The sequence below is a fragment of the Arvicanthis niloticus genome, chromosome 7 (assembly GCF_011762505.2).
Source record: "Arvicanthis niloticus isolate mArvNil1 chromosome 7, mArvNil1.pat.X, whole genome shotgun sequence".
NCBI classification, from domain to species: domain Eukaryota; kingdom Metazoa; phylum Chordata; class Mammalia; order Rodentia; family Muridae; genus Arvicanthis; species Arvicanthis niloticus.
The window spans coordinates 49,030,134-49,054,672 of record NC_047664.1 but is presented as its reverse complement, the minus strand read 5'-3'; the positions used below and the strand labels follow the sequence as shown (position 1 = coordinate 49,054,672).

General features: G+C 44.8%; 1 protein-coding gene and 1 long non-coding RNA gene across 3 annotated transcripts in view; one reads left to right on the top strand and one right to left on the bottom strand.

The window, feature by feature from the left end:
- Window positions 1–15,807, top strand: part of Qdpr (quinoid dihydropteridine reductase) — a 45,883-nt gene extending 30,076 nt beyond the window's left edge. Inside the window, exons 1-7 of one of the 2 annotated variants that reach the window (XM_034509510.2) lie at window positions 127–313; window positions 2,691–2,783; window positions 4,813–4,909; window positions 5,783–5,923; window positions 10,383–10,491; window positions 11,859–11,942; window positions 15,189–15,807. In XM_034509510.2, coding sequence (XP_034365401.1) covers window positions 218–313; window positions 2,691–2,783; window positions 4,813–4,909; window positions 5,783–5,923; window positions 10,383–10,491; window positions 11,859–11,942; window positions 15,189–15,294 — 726 coding nt within the window. In that variant the 5' untranslated portion in view covers window positions 127–217 and the 3' untranslated portion in view covers window positions 15,295–15,807. Of the gene's footprint in view, window positions 1–126; window positions 314–2,690; window positions 2,784–4,812; window positions 4,910–5,782; window positions 5,924–10,382; window positions 10,492–11,858; window positions 11,943–15,188 lie in introns of those variants that run through there. The other variant, XM_076938463.1, reaches the window with a different exon arrangement.
- Window positions 2,750–4,912, bottom strand: LOC143443097 (uncharacterized). The gene is made up of 3 exons (XR_013111829.1): window positions 4,775–4,912; window positions 3,748–3,902; window positions 2,750–2,882 (listed from the first exon to the last, which is right to left on the bottom strand). It is a non-coding gene; the product is annotated as an uncharacterized LOC143443097 (long non-coding RNA).
- Window positions 15,808–24,539: the final 8,732 nt, after the last annotated feature.

Here is a 24,539-nt window from a genome sequence, read left to right as displayed (position 1 = left end):
GACCACGCGCTCCGGTTTTCGAGCTTCTATTGGCTGAAATAGAAGGCGTGGCTCTGCAATGTCTCCGTCTCCACCTCGGGGCGGGAGTTTTTGGGGGGGCGGGGCACAGGCAGGGGCGGGTGTTCTGGGAAATCTTGAGTTCTTCGCAGGGTAGCGGCGAGCCCGGGAGTGCGTTTGGGCTTGGCGTTCAGTACCGCGGGAGTCTGTCAGTAGCAGGATGGCGGCTTCAGGCGAGGCGCGCCGGGTGCTGGTGTACGGCGGCAGGGGCGCTCTGGGCTCGCGCTGCGTACAGGCCTTCCGGGCCCGCAACTGGGTAACACTGCGAGACGGCCGCTGCAAGCGGCAGACTCTAGGAGTAGCGGGGAGATCGGGGACTGCCGGCCATGTGCACCCGTGACTAGGCTGCACGCGCACGCACTGGTCTGCTCTGGGCCACAGGTGCCTGGCCTCTGCCCTGCAAAGAGCGTGAGGTGTAGGTGCTCCCTAGGCCTCCTCCAGGCCAAGAAGGTTCAGCGTGACTTGGGAGGGAAGAGGAGCGGTGTGAGCAAACTGGGAGGGGAAAGGCAGATTGAAGAATTGGGCTGCCCTAAATTACTAGCCTAGTGATCTTGGTGCCCGCTAGCCTCAGTTCCCTTGCAAAATAAATGACAATAACGTTTCTGTTTATTCTTGGGCCGATCGTGATGAATACATGAGATAATAGGTAAACGCCGTTTAAATGCTAGCTGTTACGGATACTACAGCCTGTGTTGCAGGCAGTATTATTAGCCCTGTTGGAACTGGTAGGAGAAGGCTCAGCCCCGCAGCTGCTGACATCTTTGCTTAGTAAAGGATATTTCAACTACTTTGTCTAGTCAGATGTCCACTCCCAGACGGTGGCAAATGAGTGCAGAACTGATCTTGGCCCCCAGCCTTTTTAGCAGGGATCAGAATGGTTCCGCTTAGCAGGGATCTAGAATCACTTCTAGAGTAAGCCCTGGAGTTTGGAGCACCTTCCCGAGAGTTTAGTTAGTTAGAAGCAGCAGCCTGGGCAAAGGATGCCCCTGAGACTACAGAGAGGGGCACAGGATTTTGTCCTGGCTTAAGTGTGGTACAAGAATAATAGCGCTACCTATTTAGAGCCTAGGAAGACTGGGATGTTTTCCACAGTCTTCAAAAAGTGGAGACAAAGGCAGCTCTGAAGATGTGGGGTGTGTCTGCCTCCACTGGGCCCTGTACTCCTACATATCAGCTCTCCCTGACTCTAACTTCATTGATCTCTTGTGCTGGTTGCCTTTTATTGTCACATTGACAATCTAAAGTCACCCAGAAAGAGAGACCCTCAGCTGATAAATTGCACAGGTCGATTTCCCCGTGCCCATGTCTGAGAGCTTGTCCTGATGGATGGTTGGCCTGGGAGGACTTAGCCCATTATAGGTGGCACTATGTCTAGGAAGGTTGAGCCTTGGCAGCATAAGGAAGCAGCTGAGCATGAGCCAGGCAGCCAGCCAATAAACATTGTTCCTCCTCGGCCTCTGTATTGAGTTGGATATGCCGATTTTCCTGGGATTCTGTTCCCTCTCCTTCCTGGCACCTTAGGGAGGGCTGGGCGGGGTCGACTTTCTATTATTCCCCATGGTTTGTGGTATACTAGTAATGAGTGCTCAGCGAGGCTGTAATTGCTCCTAAAGGTAGATACTGACATCTGGGGCTTCAGTCTGAAGGACCTGGAGGTTTCTGAAGTAAAACTCCTCGATGGAGGAGTGAGCACCCTCCATGTCATTTGGTTTTTACTGACCCTTTTAATCAGTCACCCGCTTTCTGTGGTGGAGAAGATTGCCACCTTACGGCAGAGCCAGCATTAATACCTGAGTTGGACATCTGCACTGAAGGCTCATTCATCTGCCTCTGCTGAAGGGCGGGGGTCTTCCACAGGACAGCCAGATAGCCATCATCTCTACGAACCCAGGAGTTTCGAATTGTGAAGGGTTTTACATTTTGAAATGGTTTTATAACACGAATAGAGTAACAACACGTGTGGCACGTATAGTTTATATTTCAGCATCTGTCATTTTCAGGGTGGTCCATCCCTGCCCCTCCAACTCCATATTATTTGTAGCTGTCTCCTGGGCTAGCAGGTTTAAGTATTGGTGACAGAGATCACAGAGTGACCTCAGGTGTCATTAGATACATGGAAGGTGTGGCTTTCAGAATCCAGCAGGGAGGGGAAAGGACCGTGTTGAGAGCTGGGGTGCGGTGTGGTAGACGGTGGACCAACTGTAGTCAGTGGTCCCTCAAGGATGTCTGGGAGGTCAGTTGTTACTACCTTTCTCTAGTGGGTTTTGTTTACATGGTAAATATCTCAAGATCTGAAATGCTTCTAAATCTTGAGCTTTTAAAGAGCTATATGATGCCCCAGATGGGAAGTTTCATGCCATGAAACCTCTCGCATGTTCAAGATTTAATTTAAAAGTACTATGTAAAATTACTTTTAGATTGAGTATGCAAAGTATATTAAACATGTGAATTTTGTGTTTAGACTTCAGTCCCATTCCCAAGATAAGTATATTCAAATATTTTCGAATCCCAAATTGCAAACTGGAAGCATTTCTGATCCCGTGTATGTCAGTTTAAGTCTCTTCACTTTTTCATTGCTCTTATTTCTGGGGGTTGCTCTTTAGAGAAGTCACAAGCTGTTGTTCTTGCTCTAGTGGGTTGCCAGCATCGATGTGGTGGAGAACGAGGAGGCCAGTGCCAGCGTGGTTGTTAAGATGACAGATTCATTCACGGAGCAGGCCGACCAGGTAATTCTAAAAGATCCCTCATGGTGACAGGAGAGGCCCAGGGAGGGTTCCCCTGGCTGTGTTCTTTGTCTGCCAATTCTAAAATCCTCTAGAGAAAAACTTAGAAAATGTGAAAAACAAAAGGTAAATTCTAGGCTCTATTTCTGACTGGCTTATTTTGGCAGGTTTCCTTGCCTTTACTATGCCTGTCCTGTGTTACTGGTGTTGCCTATCTTACGTTTTATATTTGATAGTTTTTTTTTTTAAGTTTACCCTTTAGTTTAAATACTTTAACTCACTTAAACACTTTGCTGATGTATAGTATTTTATTTTGTTGGTTGGCTGTGGCTTACTTAGTTTTTCCTTATTGTATGGAAAACCAGAGTTTTTCTGTTTTCAGAGTCTTCTCAGTTCTGATATCAGTGTGGGCTTATCTATTTATTATCATTATTGTTATTATCAGAGAGGGATGAGAAGGGGAGGTGCGTGAATGAATGAGACTGTTATTGTGGGTGCACATGCCATAATGTATGGAGACCCGAGGGCAACTTCTGGGAGTCAGTTCTTGCCTTATACTACTGGGTCTAGGGGTCTAATTCAGCTAACAGGTCGTGCGGGAAGCATTTTATTTGCTAAGCTGTCTTGCTAGCCACCATATAGGATTTTGAATGTCAAAGTTGTCCCCACCCAAGACTTGACTATATAGAATGTATCAGCAGGGCAAAATGCCTTATTATAATCTATAGCTTTTCAAATCTCTGCTTTCTTTCATCCCATTGTGAATTTATGTGTCAACTGTATGACACTTGGTTTTGAATTTTGAGGTACCAGAGAGGAAATTTAATCCTAGCATGTGTGAATTTGGTCTCCCACTCAGGAAATTCAGCTAGGGACAAGAGATCTAGAAGTGAGAAGAGATTTGAATCTCTAGAAGACTCCTGGGTAGAAAGCAGAAGTGAGGAGGCTGGGATTTGGAATTGCTTACCTTATTGTAAGAATGAAGAAAGGTGTGAAAAAGTCAGAGAGTTCATAGTTGATGTGTGCTTCCTTGAAGAGTAGGAAGGATGGTATGGATACTGGACCCATCCATATGTGGAGAGTAGTTGCAGCCTCTGGCAGTCAGGGTCCAGGTTCTGGCTTCTGAAAGAAGGGAGTAGTAGCCTGTAGGATTGCTCAGGGCCATAGGAGAAAGGTCAACAAATAATAAACCAGATTAGGTATAAGGCACAAGATTCTAGAATCTGTGTGAAAGGAAAGCGTTGGGCGTGGTGCGCAGGAAAACCGTGTTTGTATTGCCTGAGCACTCCTGTAGAAGGAACAGTTTGAGTCCTCAGAAAGGAAGTAATGGTTCCATGGAGATGCCACTGGAGAGATGTTGGGCCTTGGTATGAGTTTTCAAAAGATGGAGCATTCTGAACACCTCAGAGGCATTACCTCAGACATTCGAGCAAATAAGAGGCACGGTGGCCAGCCAACATGGCCTGCTGCCAGCCTGCCCCTTTAATAAATGATAATGAGAGTGTGTGGATTCCTTCTCAGGGCTTTAAGATTTCAAACACAGAGACCATTGAAATGAACTCTGTACTCAGCACGTACTAGCATTTTGCAGTTGTCTGGGTTTTTTTTTTCTTTTGTTGCTTAGTGATATTTCTTTGTTAAAATGGTTTTTGTTTGAGGTGGGGTAGGGTGAATAAATGAACCTTCTAGATCATGAGTTTGTGATTCCTGAAGAAAATCTGTAAAGGCACAAACCAGAACTTCACCTCTTTGTCATAAGGCCCCAGTGATGTTCTTAAAAACCCTTTCCCTCCTTTTATTATTTGATTTTGGGAGGTGCTTGTGTCTCTGCCTTTTAGAGCACTCATGTAGAGGCACTGCTTTATGGAAGCCATATTGAAAGGTGGTTGGCTTTACTATCCAAAATGCACGGAACTTCTTCCATCTAATTTTCCAGGCCAATTGATGGGCTTGTAAACTGGCTTAAAAAGAAGGGAAAGATCAGGCAAACTCACCTTCCAGTGTGTACCTCTTTTTGCCTCTTTTGTTTAAGGTCACTGCTGAGGTTGGAAAGCTCCTAGGTGACCAGAAGGTGGATGCCATTCTCTGTGTGGCTGGAGGATGGGCCGGGGGCAATGCCAAATCCAAGTGTGAGTCCTTCTCCGAGTTAATTATTGCTTCTGCTCTCCTCTTTGTCTAGCTGCCATGGCTCTGGTATAGATGAGGTGGCAGGCCAGCTGCTTTTCTGTTTGTCTCTTGGGATCCTTGCCACAGTGCCATTTCTTTCTTTGATTTGTGGCGGTAGCAGTGGGTGATTTGTAGAAACTGACTGCTCATAGTTCTACAGGCTGGGAAGTCCAGAGCCAAAGGCTAGTGTCTAGTGAGTGTGTTCTTCAGCATTATCCTGTGGTGTAAGGTGGGTGGTCAAGAGAGCATGAGAGCTGGGGTGGGGGGAGCCTGACAGTGTGACAGTGTCACCACCTGTTCCTTTCCAGTCTCTGGCAGGGCCAGAAGGTCAACACAGCTGTTAAGTGGTCACTGTTTCAGTGTTCTTGTACAGACTCTCACAGGCTCTCATTAAGTTTATCCATGAAAATGTAACTCTGTAAAAACTGTTTTTACTACTATAGGGTAGTTGTTTTATGGATTTTTATCATTGGTAAAAGCCAGAATAGGGATAGACATTCTTATTATTAATCTAAGCATCTTTATAAAGTAAAACCATTTTTGAAGTCATGACAGTTTGATGAGTCTGTTGACCCCAAAGTTATTTGCTAAAGTCTATTGGCTAAACAATTTGGCAGTTAGCAGGTGAGGAAACTGAGCCTTGGGAGATGGCATGGCCTGTGTTTGAATCTGCATCACTGGCCATTGAGCCCTGTGCTGTTTTTATTAGACCCTGTGTTTTTATTAGATCTGCAGAGTCTGGAGGACTCCCTGTAGTGCAGGCAGTGTGAGTTGAGCTGGCCTTCTGGGTTTTTCTCTGGAAATGATGAGCTCACATTTTTTGTCCTGTTCCCCAGCACTCTTTAAAAACTGTGACCTGATGTGGAAGCAGAGTGTGTGGACATCCACTATCTCCAGCCACTTGGCCACAAAGCACCTGAAGGAAGGAGGCCTCCTGACCCTGGCTGGGGCCAAAGCTGCCTTGGATGGGACTCCTGGTAAGCCTTCATTTTTTATGTGTGCAGTGCGAATGATTCTCGTGCTGCAGCTGCTGGATACATCCTGGGTTGAGGAGGTACAAATCCATTTGTGCTCCTAGAACTTTTCATTGGGTGGATTTACTGCCTTTTATGCCAGAATCTTCTTATGAGGAAGACTCTTAATCTTGCTCTAGGGAAATAATCTTGGCAAGTGGATTCTTGACCCCGATTCTCTGGTCAGATTTTTGCCAGTTTCTTTAATTGTAAAACAGTGACTGTATTACCTAACTTAAGAGTGACTACAGAGTTGTTGACACATAGATAGTGCCTACCATATGGTAGGACTTACTATATTCACCCGAAATATCAAGTATTGTTTTACATACCTTCTACTTCACACATGTATTTATTGAATCCTGGTATAGGCATCATTATTACCTTTTCAGTTCCTTGGGTAGGAAATTTAGAGAGCTAAGTGAATTGTCCATAATTATTTAATTCATGTGTAGTGAGTAGACTTTGAAGCAAGCCCCTGATGTATGTGCCACCACGAAGACCCTTTCTTTTGTATTTCTTACTTCCTGTATTTGTTTGTTGGGGCTGACATGCCTTGGCTTGATCAAACAACAAACACATTTCCTAACAGTTCTAGAGGTGAGATATCCAAGACCAGGGTGTTGATAGGTTGGTTCTGAGGCCTTACTCCTCACTCATTGGCTTGTAGATGGCTTCCTTCTTGAATCCGGATATAGTCATTGCCCTGTGTATCTGGGTTCTAAGTTCTACCCTGTAGAAACACACCTTGGTCATTCTAAATGAAGGTCACACCCTATCGATCTCACTTTAATTAATTACCACTTTAAAGACCTTGTCTCTAAATACAGTAACTGTGAATTTAGGGGGATTAGAACAACAGGCAAATTTGGGGGATGAGTACATTTTATAAATTCATTTAGGGCCAAGGCTAGAGGTATTAGGTGACACAGAGGGGTGGGAAGCAAGTTTCATCTGTACTACTTGAGTTTAAAATGTATTCCTTTTTAAATCTAAACGGCAGAGATCTTGGGGCACCTTCTCAGTTTTAAATGTAACTCTCTGAACCACGAGTCTCTTGCTAATTAGTAATTTCTTGCTGCTCATTGCATTTTGCAGAGCACAAGAGCTAACAGGTCCGTGGCTGTTGGAGTAATTAAAGCTGGGTAAATGTTAGGTGTCTGTCTGCTTGAGAGCTGCTTTTTATGAAAGGGGACATAGGGCAGAGGCACTAGAAAGTAAACAGAGAAATGAGTAATAGGTTGACATTTCAAAAACGAAACCCCAGGACTGAAAGACTAATTTTTCTAAAGGACAAAGCAGGTTCCCATTTCCTTTGGTTTATAAGTGCAGACAGTTCCACATGATGGTTCATCTTAGCGCTCCTGCTCTGCACCATTCTGTGCTGTGGTTGGAAGCCACTCTTGGGGAAATGTATGGTCATGTTCTAATTTGGAAGAAAGTACTCATAGTAGTTGTATGTACTTTTAAAAAAATATTTTGCAAAGGGCCTTGTACCTGTGTTGTCCTGTTGAATTATGTCTTGGGTTGCTGGTTGCTCATTTCTTTCCTCTCAAAGCTTCCCAGCGTTTATAGTGTTGGAGTGGAGAGGATGAACCCTCCCTTTACACTGCTGAGTTTGTTGTAGTTTTAGGCCATTGGCTCCCTGCCCTCTGATTAGACAGAGAAAGGAGGATGGTGAAATACTTCTCTAAGTAACTTCTGGAGACCTTGACCCTCGTTGGCAATCTGTTGTTGCTAAAGCTGGTCAGTGATTGGTTCCTGCACTGGGCTATGAATCCCACCTCCCTGGACTTAGGATGCCCTGCCCTTTGAGCTGTTACACTTGCAGACCGTCTGTGACAAGAGCATCCCTGACTTCAGTTAGCAGAGCCTCAGTGAGTTGTGGGAGGAGAGAAGCTTAAGAGGGCCAGTGTACTTGTGTCAGGATGAATTCAAATGGGACACCCTGAGCACGTGTAGCTCTTTATGCACATTACACCTTGGTACATTTATTTTTAAAGTATAAGTTTTAGGCATCTTATGTGTAATGTGTTTTTTGTTTGTTTGTCTTTTACTTACCAGAGAAAGGTACCTGGAAAATATGAAGATGACTGTCTCTTGATTACAGTTGAGAAAAACCTTAGCGATTCTAGGTGGCCTGTCTGAGACCACCTGGCTAGGAAGTGAGGTGTGAGCTGGCAGATGACAGATTGGCTGTTGACAGTGTGTTGAGGGCCTGCCACAGCAGCAGGGAGCAGGGAGCAGGGACCCTGTGCTGCTTAATTACTTTCTAAGCAAATACCCTGCATGAGTCAAGGGGAGAATTAGGGGAAAAGAGAGAAGAGAAGGTTCTGTCCCTGCAAATGTTCTATGGAGGAGCTGATGTCACCAAGGGGTGAGTAGAACTTAGGGAGAAAGTGGATGGCAATGTATTGTTTTTATCAGTGTAATTTTCTTAGCCTGTTTTAACCAGCACATATAGGAAATTTCACATGGTGATGAAGGACATGTACCTAATAGGAAGGCTGGTGCCTACTCAGGTGCCTGATCCCTACAGCACTCCCCAGCTACAGTTAGTCACAGACTTCAGACATCCGGAAGCATTCTATATGTGTTCTTGTGTACATCCCACCTCACTCTCTTTCCATTCACACACTTTTATATTAGAAACATTTTTTATTTTTTTGGAGCAGAGTTCATCCTGTGTATGTTGGAATGGACTTGAATTCACACTCCAGTTACTGGGATGGCAGGTATGTGCCACCATGACCGTCATGCTCATATAAATAAAAATGTATTGAGGGCTGGGGAGACGGGCTCTGTGGGAAAAGGCATTTGATTTGCCACCAAACCTGATGACCTGAATTTGATCCTTAGGACTCTTGTGGTAGAAGGAAAAAAACAACTTTCACAAGCTGTCCTCTGACTTCCATATGTGTGCTATGATATGTGCACAGCCTCTCTCTCTCTCTCTCTCTCTCTCTCTCTCTCTCTCTCTCTCTCTCTCACACACACACACACACAGACACACACACACAGACACACACACTAAATAAATAAATAAAGTAATTTAAAAAATAACTTGAGTGTCTCTTTCTGAGGTTGGACATGGTGGCTCATGCCAGTAATTCACAGGAGGAGGTAGGATTGCTGCAAGTTTGAGGCCAAGTGTATTCTACATAGCTGGTTCTTGTCTAGCCAGGACTACATAATGAGAATATGTCTCAAAAAAAGAAACAGAGGCTGGAGAGATGGTTCAGTGGTTAAGAGCACAGGAAACTCTTGCAGAGACCTGAGTTGGGCTCCAGACACTCACATCAGGCAGCTCACAGCTACCTGTAACTCCAGCTCTAGGGGAACAGATGCCTGGGGTTTCCAGAGCTCCTTGCACTCGTGTAGACGTGGTCGGTGGCTGAGAGGGCTGTTGATTCTCCTTGAGTCACAGCGCTGAGGAATCAGTGTGAGTCCTTAGCCATGACCTTCAACTTGGACCCTAGGTTTTTGACCCTTGATGTCAGAGAGCTGCCTTGCATTTCGTCACGTGCCTGGCACTGAGTCTGGGGATTTATGGTCAGAGGAGGCTCAATGGCATATGAAGGTTAAGTGGGGGTTTGGTGACTGGAAGCAAGCAATCATTGGAGCAGTAGACTTGATAGGCAGCAGAATGACAGTGATGAGCATGACGATCATAGAGACATAATACTATTAATATATATTAATAATATGTAATAGGCAGCTGTGTCTGAATACGCAGTCTGCTGCTCTGCATGTTAGATAAGGAAGGAAATGCCCCCAATGGGCTGTAGATGCCTGCTCCACAGTGGGAATAACTGTGCTAGTGAGAACACCATGAGTAGTGATGAATAGGAGAGAGAGTGGGAAAACACCTTCTTCTATGGTCCTGGGCAGGCAGCTCAATGGAGCTGCCCAGTGCAAAGTTGAGCCCTCCACAACAGCTTAGCAGTCCCTCGAACCACGTGTTCCCCCTGGGGCCTTCCTGGGTTTTTCCTGGTTGATATCTTCTTGGGTCCTCAGTGCAGACTTGTTGATGGTTAAGGTGTGAGTTACAACTTTCATGTGCACATAGACAACCAAGGCTAGAGAATCCATGACCATTACAGTCATCAGGAAAGCAGACTTGAGAGCCCCACTTTTGAAGTGCTCGGCCTAGGACCCTTTGTACTCCTTCGTGCCACCTGAAGAAGGGGAATGGCTAGTGGCACCATGCCCTTTAAAAACCTGCATTTTTGGAAACTGGCCCAAGGTCATACCCCTGCCTACCTGTCCCATTACCACCCTCTGTTTGCTATTATTCTGGTAGGGCTAGTGAGGGTACCATGTTAAAGGGTACAGCTGTGGCTAAAGTTTTAAGGGGGCAGAGAGAATGAGGAGATACAGCATCCAACATTGGTGTAACCAACTGTCTTCTTCACTTTCCCAGGGATGATCGGTTACGGCATGGCCAAGGGAGCTGTCCATCAGCTCTGCCAGAGCCTTGCAGGGAAGAACAGTGGCATGCCGCCTGGGGCTGCTGCCATTGCTGTGCTTCCGTAAGTGTTTGGGATGGGAGTCCCATTGCTCACACCTTGCCCACTGCTGAGTGCTGATGGTTTGAGAGTCCCTTTCTATCAGGGCTTTGAGTGTGTGTCACCAGACTCTTAAGCTCCCATCTGAGTGTATTCCCGATACTGTACAAAGTACCCTAGGCTGGGTGTTTTATAAGCCACAGCATTGTACTGACCACAGTTGTGTAGGCAGAGGATGCTAGCGGGTTGATGTCTGGTGAAAGCCTGTTCCTAGATGATACCTTCTCTGCTGTCATATGGTAGGGAATCAAAGGGGCTCCCTCAAGCCCTTCTGTAGGTACCTCATCCATCGATGGGGCCACACCCTGGCCTAATTATCTCTTAAAGACCCCACTCTTGTTACCCCGCAGGCTAGGTTTCAACCTAAGAGTCTGGCCTGGGAGGCACATTCAGCCCATGGTAGTATCTCAGAATTTCAACTATCTTTCTTGAGGATGGGTCTATCTTTTTTCATCTTTCATGCTTTCTTTTCAACCTCACTCTTACCTTTAAAGTCACTACATACTTTATTTTACTTTATATACTTCTCTTTTCACATGGCTATAAAGTCAGTGTGCATGTAGAGCCAGGGCAGCAGTGCGGGGAAATTATGTAGGAGATTGTGGCAATGTATGGAGACATTTCTGACTGACCAGGAAGCAAATCCCTAGTCAGCTGTCTCAGGCGGAGGCTGCTGCCTCGGACATGGCATGTGCTTTCTCAATGGAAGAGTTCTAGTGCCAACTGGCTTGCCTCTTGCTTTCTGTCCTGTAAAGGGCTCCTGGGGCAGCTCTGGGACTGGCTAGCTTTCCAGTCCTTCACCTGTGAGGCTTTTATGACTGAGCTGCCCTATGGTTTGTTCTGACTGATGTCTGAATGCTTTGTGCCAGTTCTGTATTCTCTTCCTGAATATCATAAACTTCCTGGAAGACAGCCATATGCTTAAAAAATGACAGTTTGCAATTTTGATGCTTTGAGGAATATTATTTCCCATGAATCCTTAGAAATGAGTCTGCCACATTTCAGAGAGTATACGAGGACTTAATGAGGCACTTGCCTTTGATAAGGCTGTGTTTGACATAAAGGTAAAATGTAACTCTCCCTGTTTTGTTTCTGTCTGCCCCAAGTTTGAGTCACACCGGGCCTTATTGGATTCCTCTCAGTTGTGATTTTTGTTAATGTGGGCAGCTTGCTGGTCTCTGATTATCTTGTCTGATCTCTTCATGTAAATGTCACTCTCAGTGCCAGAGGCTCCCTGTGGCGGTGCTGTGTTTGTCTTTTCATGGTCAAGGACCAGACTCCTGTTGTTATGAAGGCGATGCACAAATGACACACTTATCTCTACATTGCAGTGTTACCCTGGATACTCCGATGAACAGGAAATCAATGCCCGAGGCAGACTTCAGCTCATGGACACCCTTAGAGTTCCTGGTGGAGTGAGTATCACAGGAAAGGCAGTGACTAAGCAGCCTCCAGGCTCTGTTTGCTGCCCTTTGGGGACTCTCAGTGATCCTGGGCGAGGTTCTGGGGCTCTGAGGGCCTGAGACAGCTGGTCTAGGAGAAGAGCAGTTATATGAAGGGGTTAATAGCCCTGATATGAATCCTGGCTTCTTTTCTTATCCCTGTTTGACCAAAGCATGCATACCTGTAAAGTGTCCTAGCACACAGACTGCTAGCCTGTGTAATGAGGGTCCGTGATGAGAAGGAAACAGGATTGTGTGTGTTGTGCACTTGGCAGTGTGTCTGACCCAAGTGGTCAGTCAGCCCCATCTCCTCCTTATGAATTGGTAATGTATCCAGGAGCAACCAGAGGCAGGAAGATAGGAGGAAAAGATAGAAGGACAACCATATGTCTCTCCCGGTTCACTAACTGTTGACTAGAATTTTGGAAATACATCTCTGGCTCAGCATTGACTGAGACATATGGTTTGAGACATATTGACTGAGACAATGCTGAGCCAGAGATGTATTTCCAAAATTCTAGTCAACTGTTAGTGAACCTGGAGACAGTTTGAAAGCTCACTGAGGAAGGACCTGGTCTTACTTTCTGGTGTTCCTTTTATCTCAGTTCCTTAAAGCCTGCTTTAATAAGTCTAGGTTCACTAGGCACCTACCACAGCCAGGTGCTGCCTGGACATGAGATGGGTAGGTCACAGCCCCTACAGGAGATAGCCTTCCCCATGGTGCCAATGTAATAGCTGCTTTGTTGTCTGTATTGGATGTTTGCAATTTTGACCTACTGTTAGAGTCATTTAAATTAAATGGAGAGAACTTCTATTTATGTTTGAAACAAGTACCCACATAGTGCTAGTTATATATTAAGTAAGCACTATTCTAAACCCTTCCTATTATGGGTGTGTGTATGTATGTATGTATGTATGTATGTATGTATGTGGGCATGCATTGGGAGTCAGAGGTGATCCACATTGGGTATCTTAAGCCATTTTCTATTTTTTAAAATGTATTTTATTTTTAATTAATGTATGTGCTTGTGTCTGATTGTGGATATGTGCCCATGAACTCAGGTGTTGGAAGAGGTCCCTGGAGCTGGTGTTAGTGGTGAGACAGTCCCTGGAGCTCCAATTACAGGGGGTTATGAGCTGCCTGGTGTGCATGCTGAGAGCTGAACTTAGCTCCTCTACGAGAGCAGTATGTACTCTTGTCCACTGAGCTACCTCTGCAGCCTTCCACCTCAGTTTATGAGAGTCCCTCACTGAACTGGATGCTCACTGTTTTGGCTATACTGGCTGGAACACAAACACTGGAGAGCTTCGTGTCTCCACCTCTCCAGCTCTAGGAATATAGGCATGTGCAGCTGTGCCTGACTTTTCCCCAATGCTCTTTCAGAAGATCTAAATTAGATCTGTGTGCTTTGGTGGCAAGCACTATACTGACTGAACTGACCCCTCCCCCGCACACTCAGCCCACACTTCCTATTACTTTATTTGATGTTCATAGAAACGTCTTTTTATTTAAGACTGAGTAACCTTCCAAAGAACAGCAAACCAGGCTCCTACTTAGACTGTATGGCTGCAGGACTGTGGGCCTGCTAACCACATGAGCTGGGAGTCATGCTTTAACACGTGACTGAAAAGAGAAGTTGAGAAGACACCATGTTTTGGTTTCTGGTTGCTTTCCTATTTCTCTTTAGAGGCCAGCATTTCCACAGCGCTTGAGTGACATATTAACCTAGAATCTAGACTCCGGACCCAACACTGAGGCTCCTGGGCCTGAATACCTAGTCACAGACAGGGGAATCAGGCACCCTTTGCTCTGGCAATCAGTTTACCCACTTGAAACTCGCTTGCCAAGTTAGTGTGAACTTTGTCTGAAATGCTTTGAGTACAGTGCCTTCTGTATGTGGTAAACGTGCCTTTACTCTCACCTACTCCACACTGCTGGGAAGGCAAAGACAAGACAGACATGTGTGATGAAAATAGAAACCCTTAAATCCCTAAATGTCACTCCTGTTTCTCCCAGAGACACCCAGCTCAGCTCTGGCCCAGAGACGGGTGATTTGTGATCTGTGACAGTATGTCAGGGTGTTTAGTAGTGCTTTGGGTCTCGAGTCCATACACTTTCTTGGCTCGTACAGTATCCAGAGAAGAAGAAGCCCAAGTGTCTGGCAGCTGACTGTCAAGGCTAGTGCTCAGGGTTACACACCAGAACAATAGTGTCCCAAGAGCCAAGTGCTTCCCAGTTAGAGGTCTGGAATCCTGACAGTGGAGCCTCAGGCGGGTGGTCAGCCCTCCAATGTAAATGCCTCACTGTTAGAAACTCATCTGTTCGTTGCTTTTTCATGAAAAACTTTGAAGTTTTTTCTCCCTGTTTTTTTAAACATCATAAAGAGAGCCTCCCCGTGGTCCAGGTATGCTTAGTTGCCCCCTCTGCAAAAAGCCAGTTGTATTAAGTTCCAGTTCACTTTACTATAACAGCCTGCTGTTTACAACTTGTTTTGGGCACCCAAGACATGTTTGCTAAAATTGAAGGACGAGTTTGTTTCTTTTTAAACTTGAGAAGGAGCAGAGAATAAGCTGGTTTTCTTCTCTGTGTGTTCTCATGGACACTTCAACCAACTTCACATCAAACGCTGAAGGGACTGCTCAGTGCTCAGTAGGTGGAGACTCCTCCCCGCCCCCAGTCGACATTCTCTAAAGACAGTACAGTTTTAACTGCTGTTTACTTCATAGCACGTATGACCTGTGAGTTACTGTCCATAGTCTGGAGGTGACTGGGGAGCATCTGGAGAATGTGTGGGTTATATGCAGATAGCACGTCCTCTTATTTAAAAGGTCAGACTGACCTCCTGGGATGACAGTCCTCAGCAGTCTGGAAACCAACCTGTAGGGATGCCTGTCTGGTGCATATATCTGGCCTGTCTGGTGCATATATCTGTCTCTTACAGTTAATCATCTAAAATTGTCTTTTTAATTAAAATCATACTACTGTGTTGTGAAGCATCTTGACCATGTAGAAAAGGGCAAAAGTAAAAGCTAAGATTACATTAATTCTGAGTCAGGTACTGAGCTCTTTGGGGACCTGTTTATATATGTCTCTGATGCCTAGTGGCTTTCTCACAGTCCTTTCTAGAAACCATCCTTCACACCCAAGTCTACCAGTATGAATATTAGCACGTGCCTAGAGAATCCTTTAAGAATATAAAATATCTCTTGTTATTCTAGAACCTTCCATGACTGGATCACTGGGAACAAACGGCCAAACTCTGGAAGCTTAATCCAGGTGGTAACCACAGATGGGAAGACAGAGCTTACTCCAGCATATTTCTAAGCTGCTTCTCAGTGCCTGGAAGAGCACTTGAAACATCACTAACCTGTCTGTGTCGCTGCATCTGGCCCCGTGTTTTCTGTATTCCTGTTTGTGGTATGAGATAACCAGTCTTGTTTGTCTCTTACATAGCATTCCTTTGTTGTCCTGGGATATTGAGGTATGTTACAGGAAATGAGCAGAGTCCTATAGGTAGCACCATCAGTGCTGAGGGCCCAGGGAGGTATGTGAGCAGGCCTGCACCACAGCATCCTAGACTGCTTTGGAGACCTATATGATATCCTTTCATTTTTTGGCATTGATATGCAACTTGTTTTTAAATTTCATATTGGTGTCATAGATGTAGTTTTTACAACCTGAAAATTAACTGCCATGAAAATTCCCTGGTGATGTAAGCAAGCAAAGCCCAGCGGACTCTGTCGTGATATCCTTTTGTGTTCCAGCCTAGGCTAAGTGTGTGTGAGAACCATTTGTGAGTGTTTGGAGTGTTCTTCCTAATAAACACACTTCATGTCTTGTGTTGTCTATTTCACTCAAGTCCTGACTTACACCCAGTGGTCCCGGATATGTGGAAGCATGAGGTATGGGGATCTTTTCTCCTGCTGTCATAAAAGAGGATATAGCGTCCATCTGAGATGAATATATTTCACACGGCAACACAGGCTCCAGCCTGTCACATTCTCGTGACTAGAGGGTGTGATGGCTCCGTGAGGTCAGAAGCAGCTCTTCTCCATGTAACTGATTCAGACCCTTCTGGTTAAGGACTTGGGATGTAATTTAGTCCTGTCAGTTTACAGATGAGGAAACTGCGGCTCAGATAAATGATTAGCATCATCATTGACCACCCTAGGACAGGCGTGAGCACAGAATCCCATTACTAGATGGTCGCAAATTATAGAGATTTTCAGTTTGCTTTCTCTTTTCATGGAATGAAACAGCACCGTCATTGTAAGGCAAGGGCTTCAGCATTTAGGATACAACTCTTATATAAAGCCATCACCTCTAGTTCCAAAGTATTTTCATTGGCAAAATCAAATCCATGGCCCTTAAGCAGTTCTCAGTGCCCTACTCCCTCTGGCTCCTGGCCACCACCCATCTTCATTCTGTTCCAGTGGATTTTTCTGTTCTGAGTATTTTATAAAGGGGCAGTCATAACATCTGGCATTTTGTGTCTGGCTCACACATGGCATGATCTCCATTCTATCTCTCTCTAGACCATGCCTGAGTACATTTCTCTTGGTGATGGGTGAATAATACTCCCTTGTATCAAAAGACATTTTATCATCCAGTTGATACTTGGGCTCTCTCCTTCCTGCTGCTGTGTCTAATGCTGTAAACATTCATATACATGTAATCACACATAGTCAATATAGGTGACTAGAGCAGAGAGGAAATAAGCTGGCAACTGGCAATAGAGGTATGCAGAGAAGACCAGGGACTGAGTTTGCTAAAACGGTAGGGAGGGGCTGGAGAGATGGCTCAGTGGTTAAGAGCACTGGCTGCTCTTTTAGAGGACCTGAGTTCAATTCCCAGCAACCATCTGTAACTCTCGTTCTGGGGATCTGATGCCTTCTGTGGGTACCAGGTACACAGACATATATGCTGGCAAAACATCCATTCACATAAAATTGAACTTAAAAAGAAAAAACTACATTAGTTAATCTTGTGTTACTGCAATGAAAATCCTGGAGACTGGGTAATTATAAAGAGAAGAGGTTCATGCTGCTCTCATTTCAAGAGGTTCAAAGGGCCCTGTACTGACTGGTTTTGTGTGTCAACTTGACAGAAGCTGGAGTTATCACAGAGAAAGGAGCCTCCCTTGAGGAAATGCCTCCATGAGATCCAGCTGTAAGGCATTTTCTCAATTAGTGATCAGGTGTGGGAGGGCCCATTGTGGGTGGTACCATCTCTGGGCTGGTACTCTTGGGTTCTATAAGAAAACAGGCTGAGCAAGCCAGGGGAAACAAGCCAGTAAATAACATCCCTCCATGGCCTCTGCATCAGCTCCTGCTTCCTGACGTGCTTGAGTTCCAGTCCTGACTTCCTTTGGTGATGAACAGCAATGTGGAAGTGTAAGGTAAAATAAACCCTTTCCTTCCCAACTTACTTCTTATGATGTTTTGTGCAGGAATAGAAACCCTGACTAAGACAAATTGGTACCAGCATAGTGGGGTATTCCTAAGACAGGCCCCCATGAGATGAGGGGTTAAGCTTCAGCATGCCAACAGTTAGGAGACACAAGTCATATCCAAATTATAGCAGACACTGATGGGAATAGGCAGGAAAGCAAGAGAAGAACTCAGGATGCAGTGTGCTGTTTTTGTTTGTTTGAACTATTTTATTGGGTTCTTATATCTCTACTTCCTTCCAACTCCACCAGTACTAGGTAGAAGAAAAAGAAGGTTGGGGGAAGGGGGTGTAGGCTTCTTTCAGCCAACAAAATAGACTTTCTTTCTGATTAGGTACATTGGGTTCCTTGAGGTAAGTGTAATCTTCATAGTCAGAATATCTCCAACTTCTCTTCAAGCGGCAACAGCAGCAACCAGGAGCAGCAGCCTCCTTGGACCACGTCCTTGGCTCTCTCATTTATATCCTTTCCAGAGTTCCCAGAATTAAAGTATGTACAGCTGGCAAAGATCACACCCCTGCTAGTGCACGAGGCAAATCATAATCACCTGCTGTGAAGCAGCCTCTTGCCCACACCTGGGATTAAAACAAAAATGTGTCTACGGAACAGAAATCGGTTTTTAAAGCAACCAGGACTCTCATTACAAACGTGTCAAGGAGAGGTGGTGTTAAATGTTGCTGAGGAGAGTATTGAAAGCTGGAAATTAGCTACTGACAACTTCAGTTGGGATCTGGAGGGGAGGCTTCAGGACAGTATCAGGTATGAGATGAGTCAGCCTTATATGAGTGGGGAGGAGTTGGTGTACAGACACCTTTAACTCATACTGGGTGGGGTCTGTGATCTTAGTCCTTGCATATACTCTAGAAGAGTCTACCAGGCTTTGTCTCTGTTCCTATAGGGAGGCTCTACTGCTAAAGTTTACTGAGGAGTCGGCCTGATACCTGGACTTTGAATTCTGGCTTATTGAACTTTCAGGTTCCTTCAGCCTGTCTGGAACGTGTCCCTCTAGGTGCTCATTTTCAGTCAGATTGTTCTCAAAATGGGTTTGGCTGGCTGGGGGCTCAGCCCACATGTGGGTTCCCGGAAGCCCAGCTTCTTCAGAGCATCTGGGAATGGTCAGAGCCGCATGGCATGGCTGCAGAGTGCTAAGGAAGGGCCTGTTGTGGTCTGTTAGTAAGCAGTTGAGATTGAGTCTAACTCACCCACAGCAGTGGGGTGGAGAACTAGGGAGTCTAAGGAAGGTGACCTACATTGGGATTCAGTTATTCCACTTGTTTCTGTATAAGCCCGAGACTCTGCACTTGTGTCTCATGTTTCAATCATAGGATGAGATCATAGTGGTCTCCAAGGATGAAACGAATGTAAGCACATGTGTATGCGTTAGTACACATATGTGAGCATGTGTGTGCACATATGGAAGCCAGAGATCAACCTCATGTGTTATTCTAAGATCTAGGACCTGGGGTTCACTCAGAGGGATAGTCTAAATGGCAAGTGAACCCTGGGATTCACCTATCTTTACCTCTCCAGCACTGGATCACACGTGTGCACCATTGTGTCCAGCTTTTCACATGGTGCTGGGATTGAGCCTAGATCCTCTTGCTTGTGTGGTATTTACTTTATTGACGGAGCTATTTCACTAGTCTTTGCATTTTTAGTTAGCATGCAAAGCAATGCATTTCATGACACTTTCGTGCACCTTGCTTATATCTCCCACCACTCTCCCTGATTCCCCTCAATGGGGACTTTCCCACTAAAATAGTACCCTTCTATTTTCATGCCACACACACACATATTATATATACGCACATGTGTTGGGAGACCCTATTATTAGGGTAGCAGTCCACCATGTCTGGATAGCTCTCTGAGCTCATCGCAAAATGGAGGACTCCCTTTCTGAGAAGGACTTCCCCTTCCCCACTGACCTTATCTGGAGGTTGACCTTGCACAGAGCTTCCTGTAAATGGTGCTTGATTCAGCATATACTTTCCACTTAGCCCTTCTGGATAATACAAATTAGGTATGGTGTTATGACCAAACAACCCTTCCCACCCATAAGCACCCAAACCCTTATAAATCCTGGAGAAATAAAGTAGAGCTGTCTCACCGAAGCTGGCTCTCCAGAGGTCCTTACATCATCCTCACAGCTGTCTGAATTCTGCTTACCACTTCTACTCCCTCTGCCCTTGTGAGTCAGTGGCTAGTGACCCCTGAAGAGAAGGGAGACTCACACACATGTGATATATATGATATACATATAAATCCATCTGTATTCTGCATGTGTGAGAAAATTTGTCTTAACCTCTTCTCCCTTCTTCTTAGATACCTTCCTCCTTTATAGTACCCCTCTACTTTGATATGGCATATATATTTATGCCTATATTTATTTCCCCATATGAAAGAAAAAATTTGGTTTTTTTAGTCTATTTTATTAATTCCTTCCCCAACCTTGTGTTATTTCTTTGCATATACTGCTTTGAGTTTTGCTTGGTCTTGTTTACCTAAAACCATGAGGTACACCATTAAGTTATTTATTTTTATTTTTAATGTAACCACAGCTATAAACTTTATAGAGCTAACTTGCTGTCAGTGAGTCATTTTTTTTTTTTTTTTTGTTTCCAAATAACCTCTCATACGGATATATCACGTATACTTATCAGTTGGTTGACATTTGAGTCCCTTTAGCTTTGTGGCCATTATGAAGTGTACTGCTATGAATATTAACGTGCACATTTATTTGTATGTTTCCATTTTTCTTGCATCGTCTGAGCTAATAATTCCATTAAATGCTAGGTAAGAAGCAGACACTAGCACAAAGACTGGTAATAGATGTATCCTATGTCATAAAGTACTGAAATCTTGGAAACAACCCTAAAGACCCACAGTCAGATGCTGTTAAATAACCACTTAATTTCCCTAACATTTACCTGTTGTAGGATCTATTTAGTGGGCATTCACTAATCTTCAAGATCCAGGAAGGGACCTTCTGTTCCTCTATTTTGCTGAGGAGAGTAAGGAATAGAGAGTTACTGACTCCCTCCTGACCCTCACCACAAAGAAAAAGAGAGAATTACTGGCCCATATCACAAAGCTACCTCACATAGCAAAAGCCAGCTGGGCTTTCAGGGCACTGCGCTCTATCAGATTGCAACTAAGTAGTGCACTTAACTAGCACAAGTGTGCTAATAATAAACATGATGGCACTATTAAAATCTGAGAGAATCCCTAGTGATGTAAGAAAGTCCTCGTGGCATAATGTTGAGTCGTAGGTGATGTCATCCCAATCACACCAAAACATTTTGTCATCATGAAGATTTCACTATCACTGGAATCACTGCTGTCCTGTCATGGCTGGTGGGTCAGGGTGTGACTGGCAGTGTTCTGAGTAACAGCAAGTCATTAGCATAGCTGTTACAGACGCGGTGAAATACTGCATAGCATAGATAGAAAAAGCCAGATGCAAATGTAACTATGAACATGAGCTAGGGGTCCTGGTCATAGGAAGTTTTATTTTAGAATTGTTATTATTTTTTTAGCTTTTTATTGATTCTTTGTGAGTTTCATTCACATCATGCATTCCAGTCCCACTCATCTCCCTATGCCCTCATATCCACCCTTTGCTCTTGCAACCTTCCCCCAAAATACACACACACACACACACACACACACACACACACACACAGCATATAAAAATATCTCATCTTGGAAGCTGTAGCATGTCCCAGTGTGTGCCACAGTATATTCGTCTGCTCATACATCTTCACTTGCAAATACTCATTGCAATGAGTCAAGGTTTCTGGTTGATGGTGACACCATCAATATTGGGTTCTCGCTGGGACTCCTGGTTATCCTGTTGTTGCCTTGTGTTATGAAGATCCCAAAACCTTTGGATCAGCAAGACTAACCCTTTCATGCATCCCAACTCTTCACAGATGATATAGATTTGGGGTGGGCCAACCCAAGCCTTGGATCTGGGCCTGGGTTGTACCTAAATGTTTGGGCTCTCCCTTATCCATAACACCAGGGCAAGTTCTCCAGCACTGCTCCAGCTAGGCCACCCAATGCTGTCATCAGTAGGACGCAGAGTCAGCTCTAGATTTATTTGTGTGGGTGTGTGGGTGGGGGGTGGGGGTCTGTGTATTAAGTGAGTGCAGTGCTAGCAGAGGCCAGAAGAGGGCACCAGATCCCCCAGGAGCTGGAGTTACAGAAGGGTGTGAGCAGCTTGATGTGGATTCTGGGAATCGAACTTGAGTTCTCTGGAAGGATCACAAGTGCTCGTACCTGCTGAGCCATCTCTCCCGCACCTGGGAAGGTTCTTTAAGTTTATACACAAGTTCATCCTTAGTACTGCCTTCTGCTGGAGAAATATGATCCATTTAGTTTCTCCTCATTGGATTATTTGTCTTCAGTTATGTATTGTTCATTTTTCTTGCTTGTTTATCTTATGAAACTCTCGACCCTTGTGTTAGGTTATGGATGACCTAGCCAAACAGCTAACAGAGCAGGTGCCATGAATACTGGTTCATTGAATGACACTTTCTTTTACTTGTGAGTCTCAGGAGTGACAATGCATGCTGACTACTGTGGGTCACGTACTGTCCTAATTCCTCACCATTTACTCCATCCTCACAATGACCCTATTGGATAGGCATTGTTAACGCCCATTTTACAGATGGGAAAACAGGTGCAATGAGGTACCGACTGGTAAAACCTACCCCTACTATGACATTTTCACCTTTTCTTCTTAGCCTTTCTGGAGTTTGCTCTTTGAGGAAGCCTTTGGACTGTGGGACATTGAACTGCTCTAAACCCATATATAAGTTTAAACTACTGACAGGAATCTCCACAATTGTCTGAGATGTATTAGTCCCCTGCCTTCCCTGCCTCCCTATGTTTCTTTTCCTGGGTCTTCTGTCCTCAGACCTTCTATCTCAGTTCAGTTTGCCTGCAACCTTTATCTTTACTGTTCCTTTTTGGAGGGCGGCGGCAACGTAAACTGTCTTAAAACTCTTCAGCTGTCTTTGTCAAGCTTGCAAACATTGAATTCCTGTCTCGTCAGACTTGTGAGCAGAGAGGGCTTCATCAGTCATGTGGTGGTTCATAACTGTTTAGTCTAGAAACAGAAAGATCACGGGGCTGTAAATGGCCCACAGGGCAGGCACTGCAGATTCATGACCCCCCTAATGAGCTTTCTGTTTAATCTCCTTGAATCTACAATAACACTGGGTAGCAGACAATGTTGTCACTCTTATTTCACACATGAGGAACAAGGGAAGAGATAGGTTAGGTTACTTACTCAAGAGTTCAAGTGGCTTTGGGAAGGAAGTACATTAATTTTGAGTTCCAGACTGATTCCCAAGTTTACTTCGTTTGCTGAATTACCAAGGAACCATGGACGAGTCTTCTGGGAGAATACAGGCTTGTGGGAGCACAGAAAGAGGAGGAAGACTCAAAAGGCCAGGGCCACATCATAAAATATGGTTAGCGAGTAATTTTTATCTTGCAGTTTACAGGGCACATTGAACTACTGAAACCAGATATCCAAGAGCGTTCTGAAGGCTGCATGCAGTTTGAAACGTTTCCACAAGGGGGCAGGCGTCGGCAACAGATGCACACAGGTGCTTCTGTAAGGAACAGCTCTGTAAGGAACTCCTTACTACTCAGACTCTATGTAGACAAGTCACCCGCCATTGCTGGAGACCCACTGCTGTGCATGCTGCCTTTTTCTTGTTCATGTACCTCCCCTGCCCCCCATTCCTCATGTTTTATTTCTTTCACCGAAATGAAAATTTGTTGACAACATAGCAAATGCTTTCTAAACATCTCAAGGTAGGTGCTTCTAAGCAAGTTGTTTACAACCTGTGGGTTGCATATTAGAAATCCTGCATAGTAGATGTTTACATTATGATTCATAACAATAGAAAAATTACAGTTACAAAGTAGCAATGGAAATAATTTTATGCCTGGGGTCACTACACCTGGAGAAACTGTATTAAAGGGTCATAACAACAGGAGGGTTGAGAACCACTGCTCTAAACCAGCACCCTTGCAGGTCCTTAAAGTCAAATCTCTGAGAAAGAGACATAACACAGCCTCCACATTAGCACATTTCTCCAGAGTACACCCCAGCCCCAGAGAAAGGCCTGGTCCCCTGCTGTTTGTATCAGGATCCCTTGTATAGGCCCTGTCACTCTTCATACTTAGAAAATGGTAAGTGAACCTAGTTAAGGCCCAGTTAACATTTACTGAGTACTTAGTGTCAGGCTTGTGTCCACCCTGAGATTCTCAAGGAAAAACAGTTCCACAATTTTAATCCAAATTTAAAGCAAGCTTTAATTAAATACTGGATAGGTAGAAAACTCTGGCCAGGTTCACCCCTGAGTTCTCAGGGAATGGCCACAAGTTATGTTTTTCAGGGACTTAAAAAGGTAAAACCCTCAATTCGTTGCATTTCCCATCAGTTCCAAACCAGGGGCTAGCATACATCCTGACATATTTTTCTGCCTGTGTCTCCTGCCACATCCAATCAAACACATCTGGTATAAAAAAAAACCAAACAAACTTGTTTACGGGAGTCAAAACAGGTGGCTTTTTATTTCCCAAGAAATACAGCTCCCAGCATTTCAGGAAGTTATCTTGCCCTTGCACAAGTGGGGCCTACAAGTAAACAAACTCTGGCTCTTACACTTGGTACTGGGAAATCTAGCAGAAATCTCTCTTCCTCCCCCCCCACCCCACCTCCCCATCATATGTGTAAGGATGTTTTGTGAAGTAATATCATACACTTAGGCTCCAGGAATCAGGCTCCTTACATATCGAGGGCGCTATTTTATCCTAAAGTAGAGGTAGATGAATATATGGGGGACATCTCCAGGTGAAGTTAGCAAATACTACCTTATGTCACAGCTGCCTCCTTAAAGGCCTTTTTGGGACTCATCACCATCTTTGGGGATCCTGTAGATATGGTTCAGGCAGAGGAAGACTTCAGTATCTGAAAAGTGAGATCATTTACCAGTAAGCGTAGGCCATGTCATGGGATAACCTTTGGGGGAACTGGTGACCTGGAGTTAAACCTGGAAGTTAAGGGTGTAAAGAGTTGACCTGTTCACACAAAGGTTTG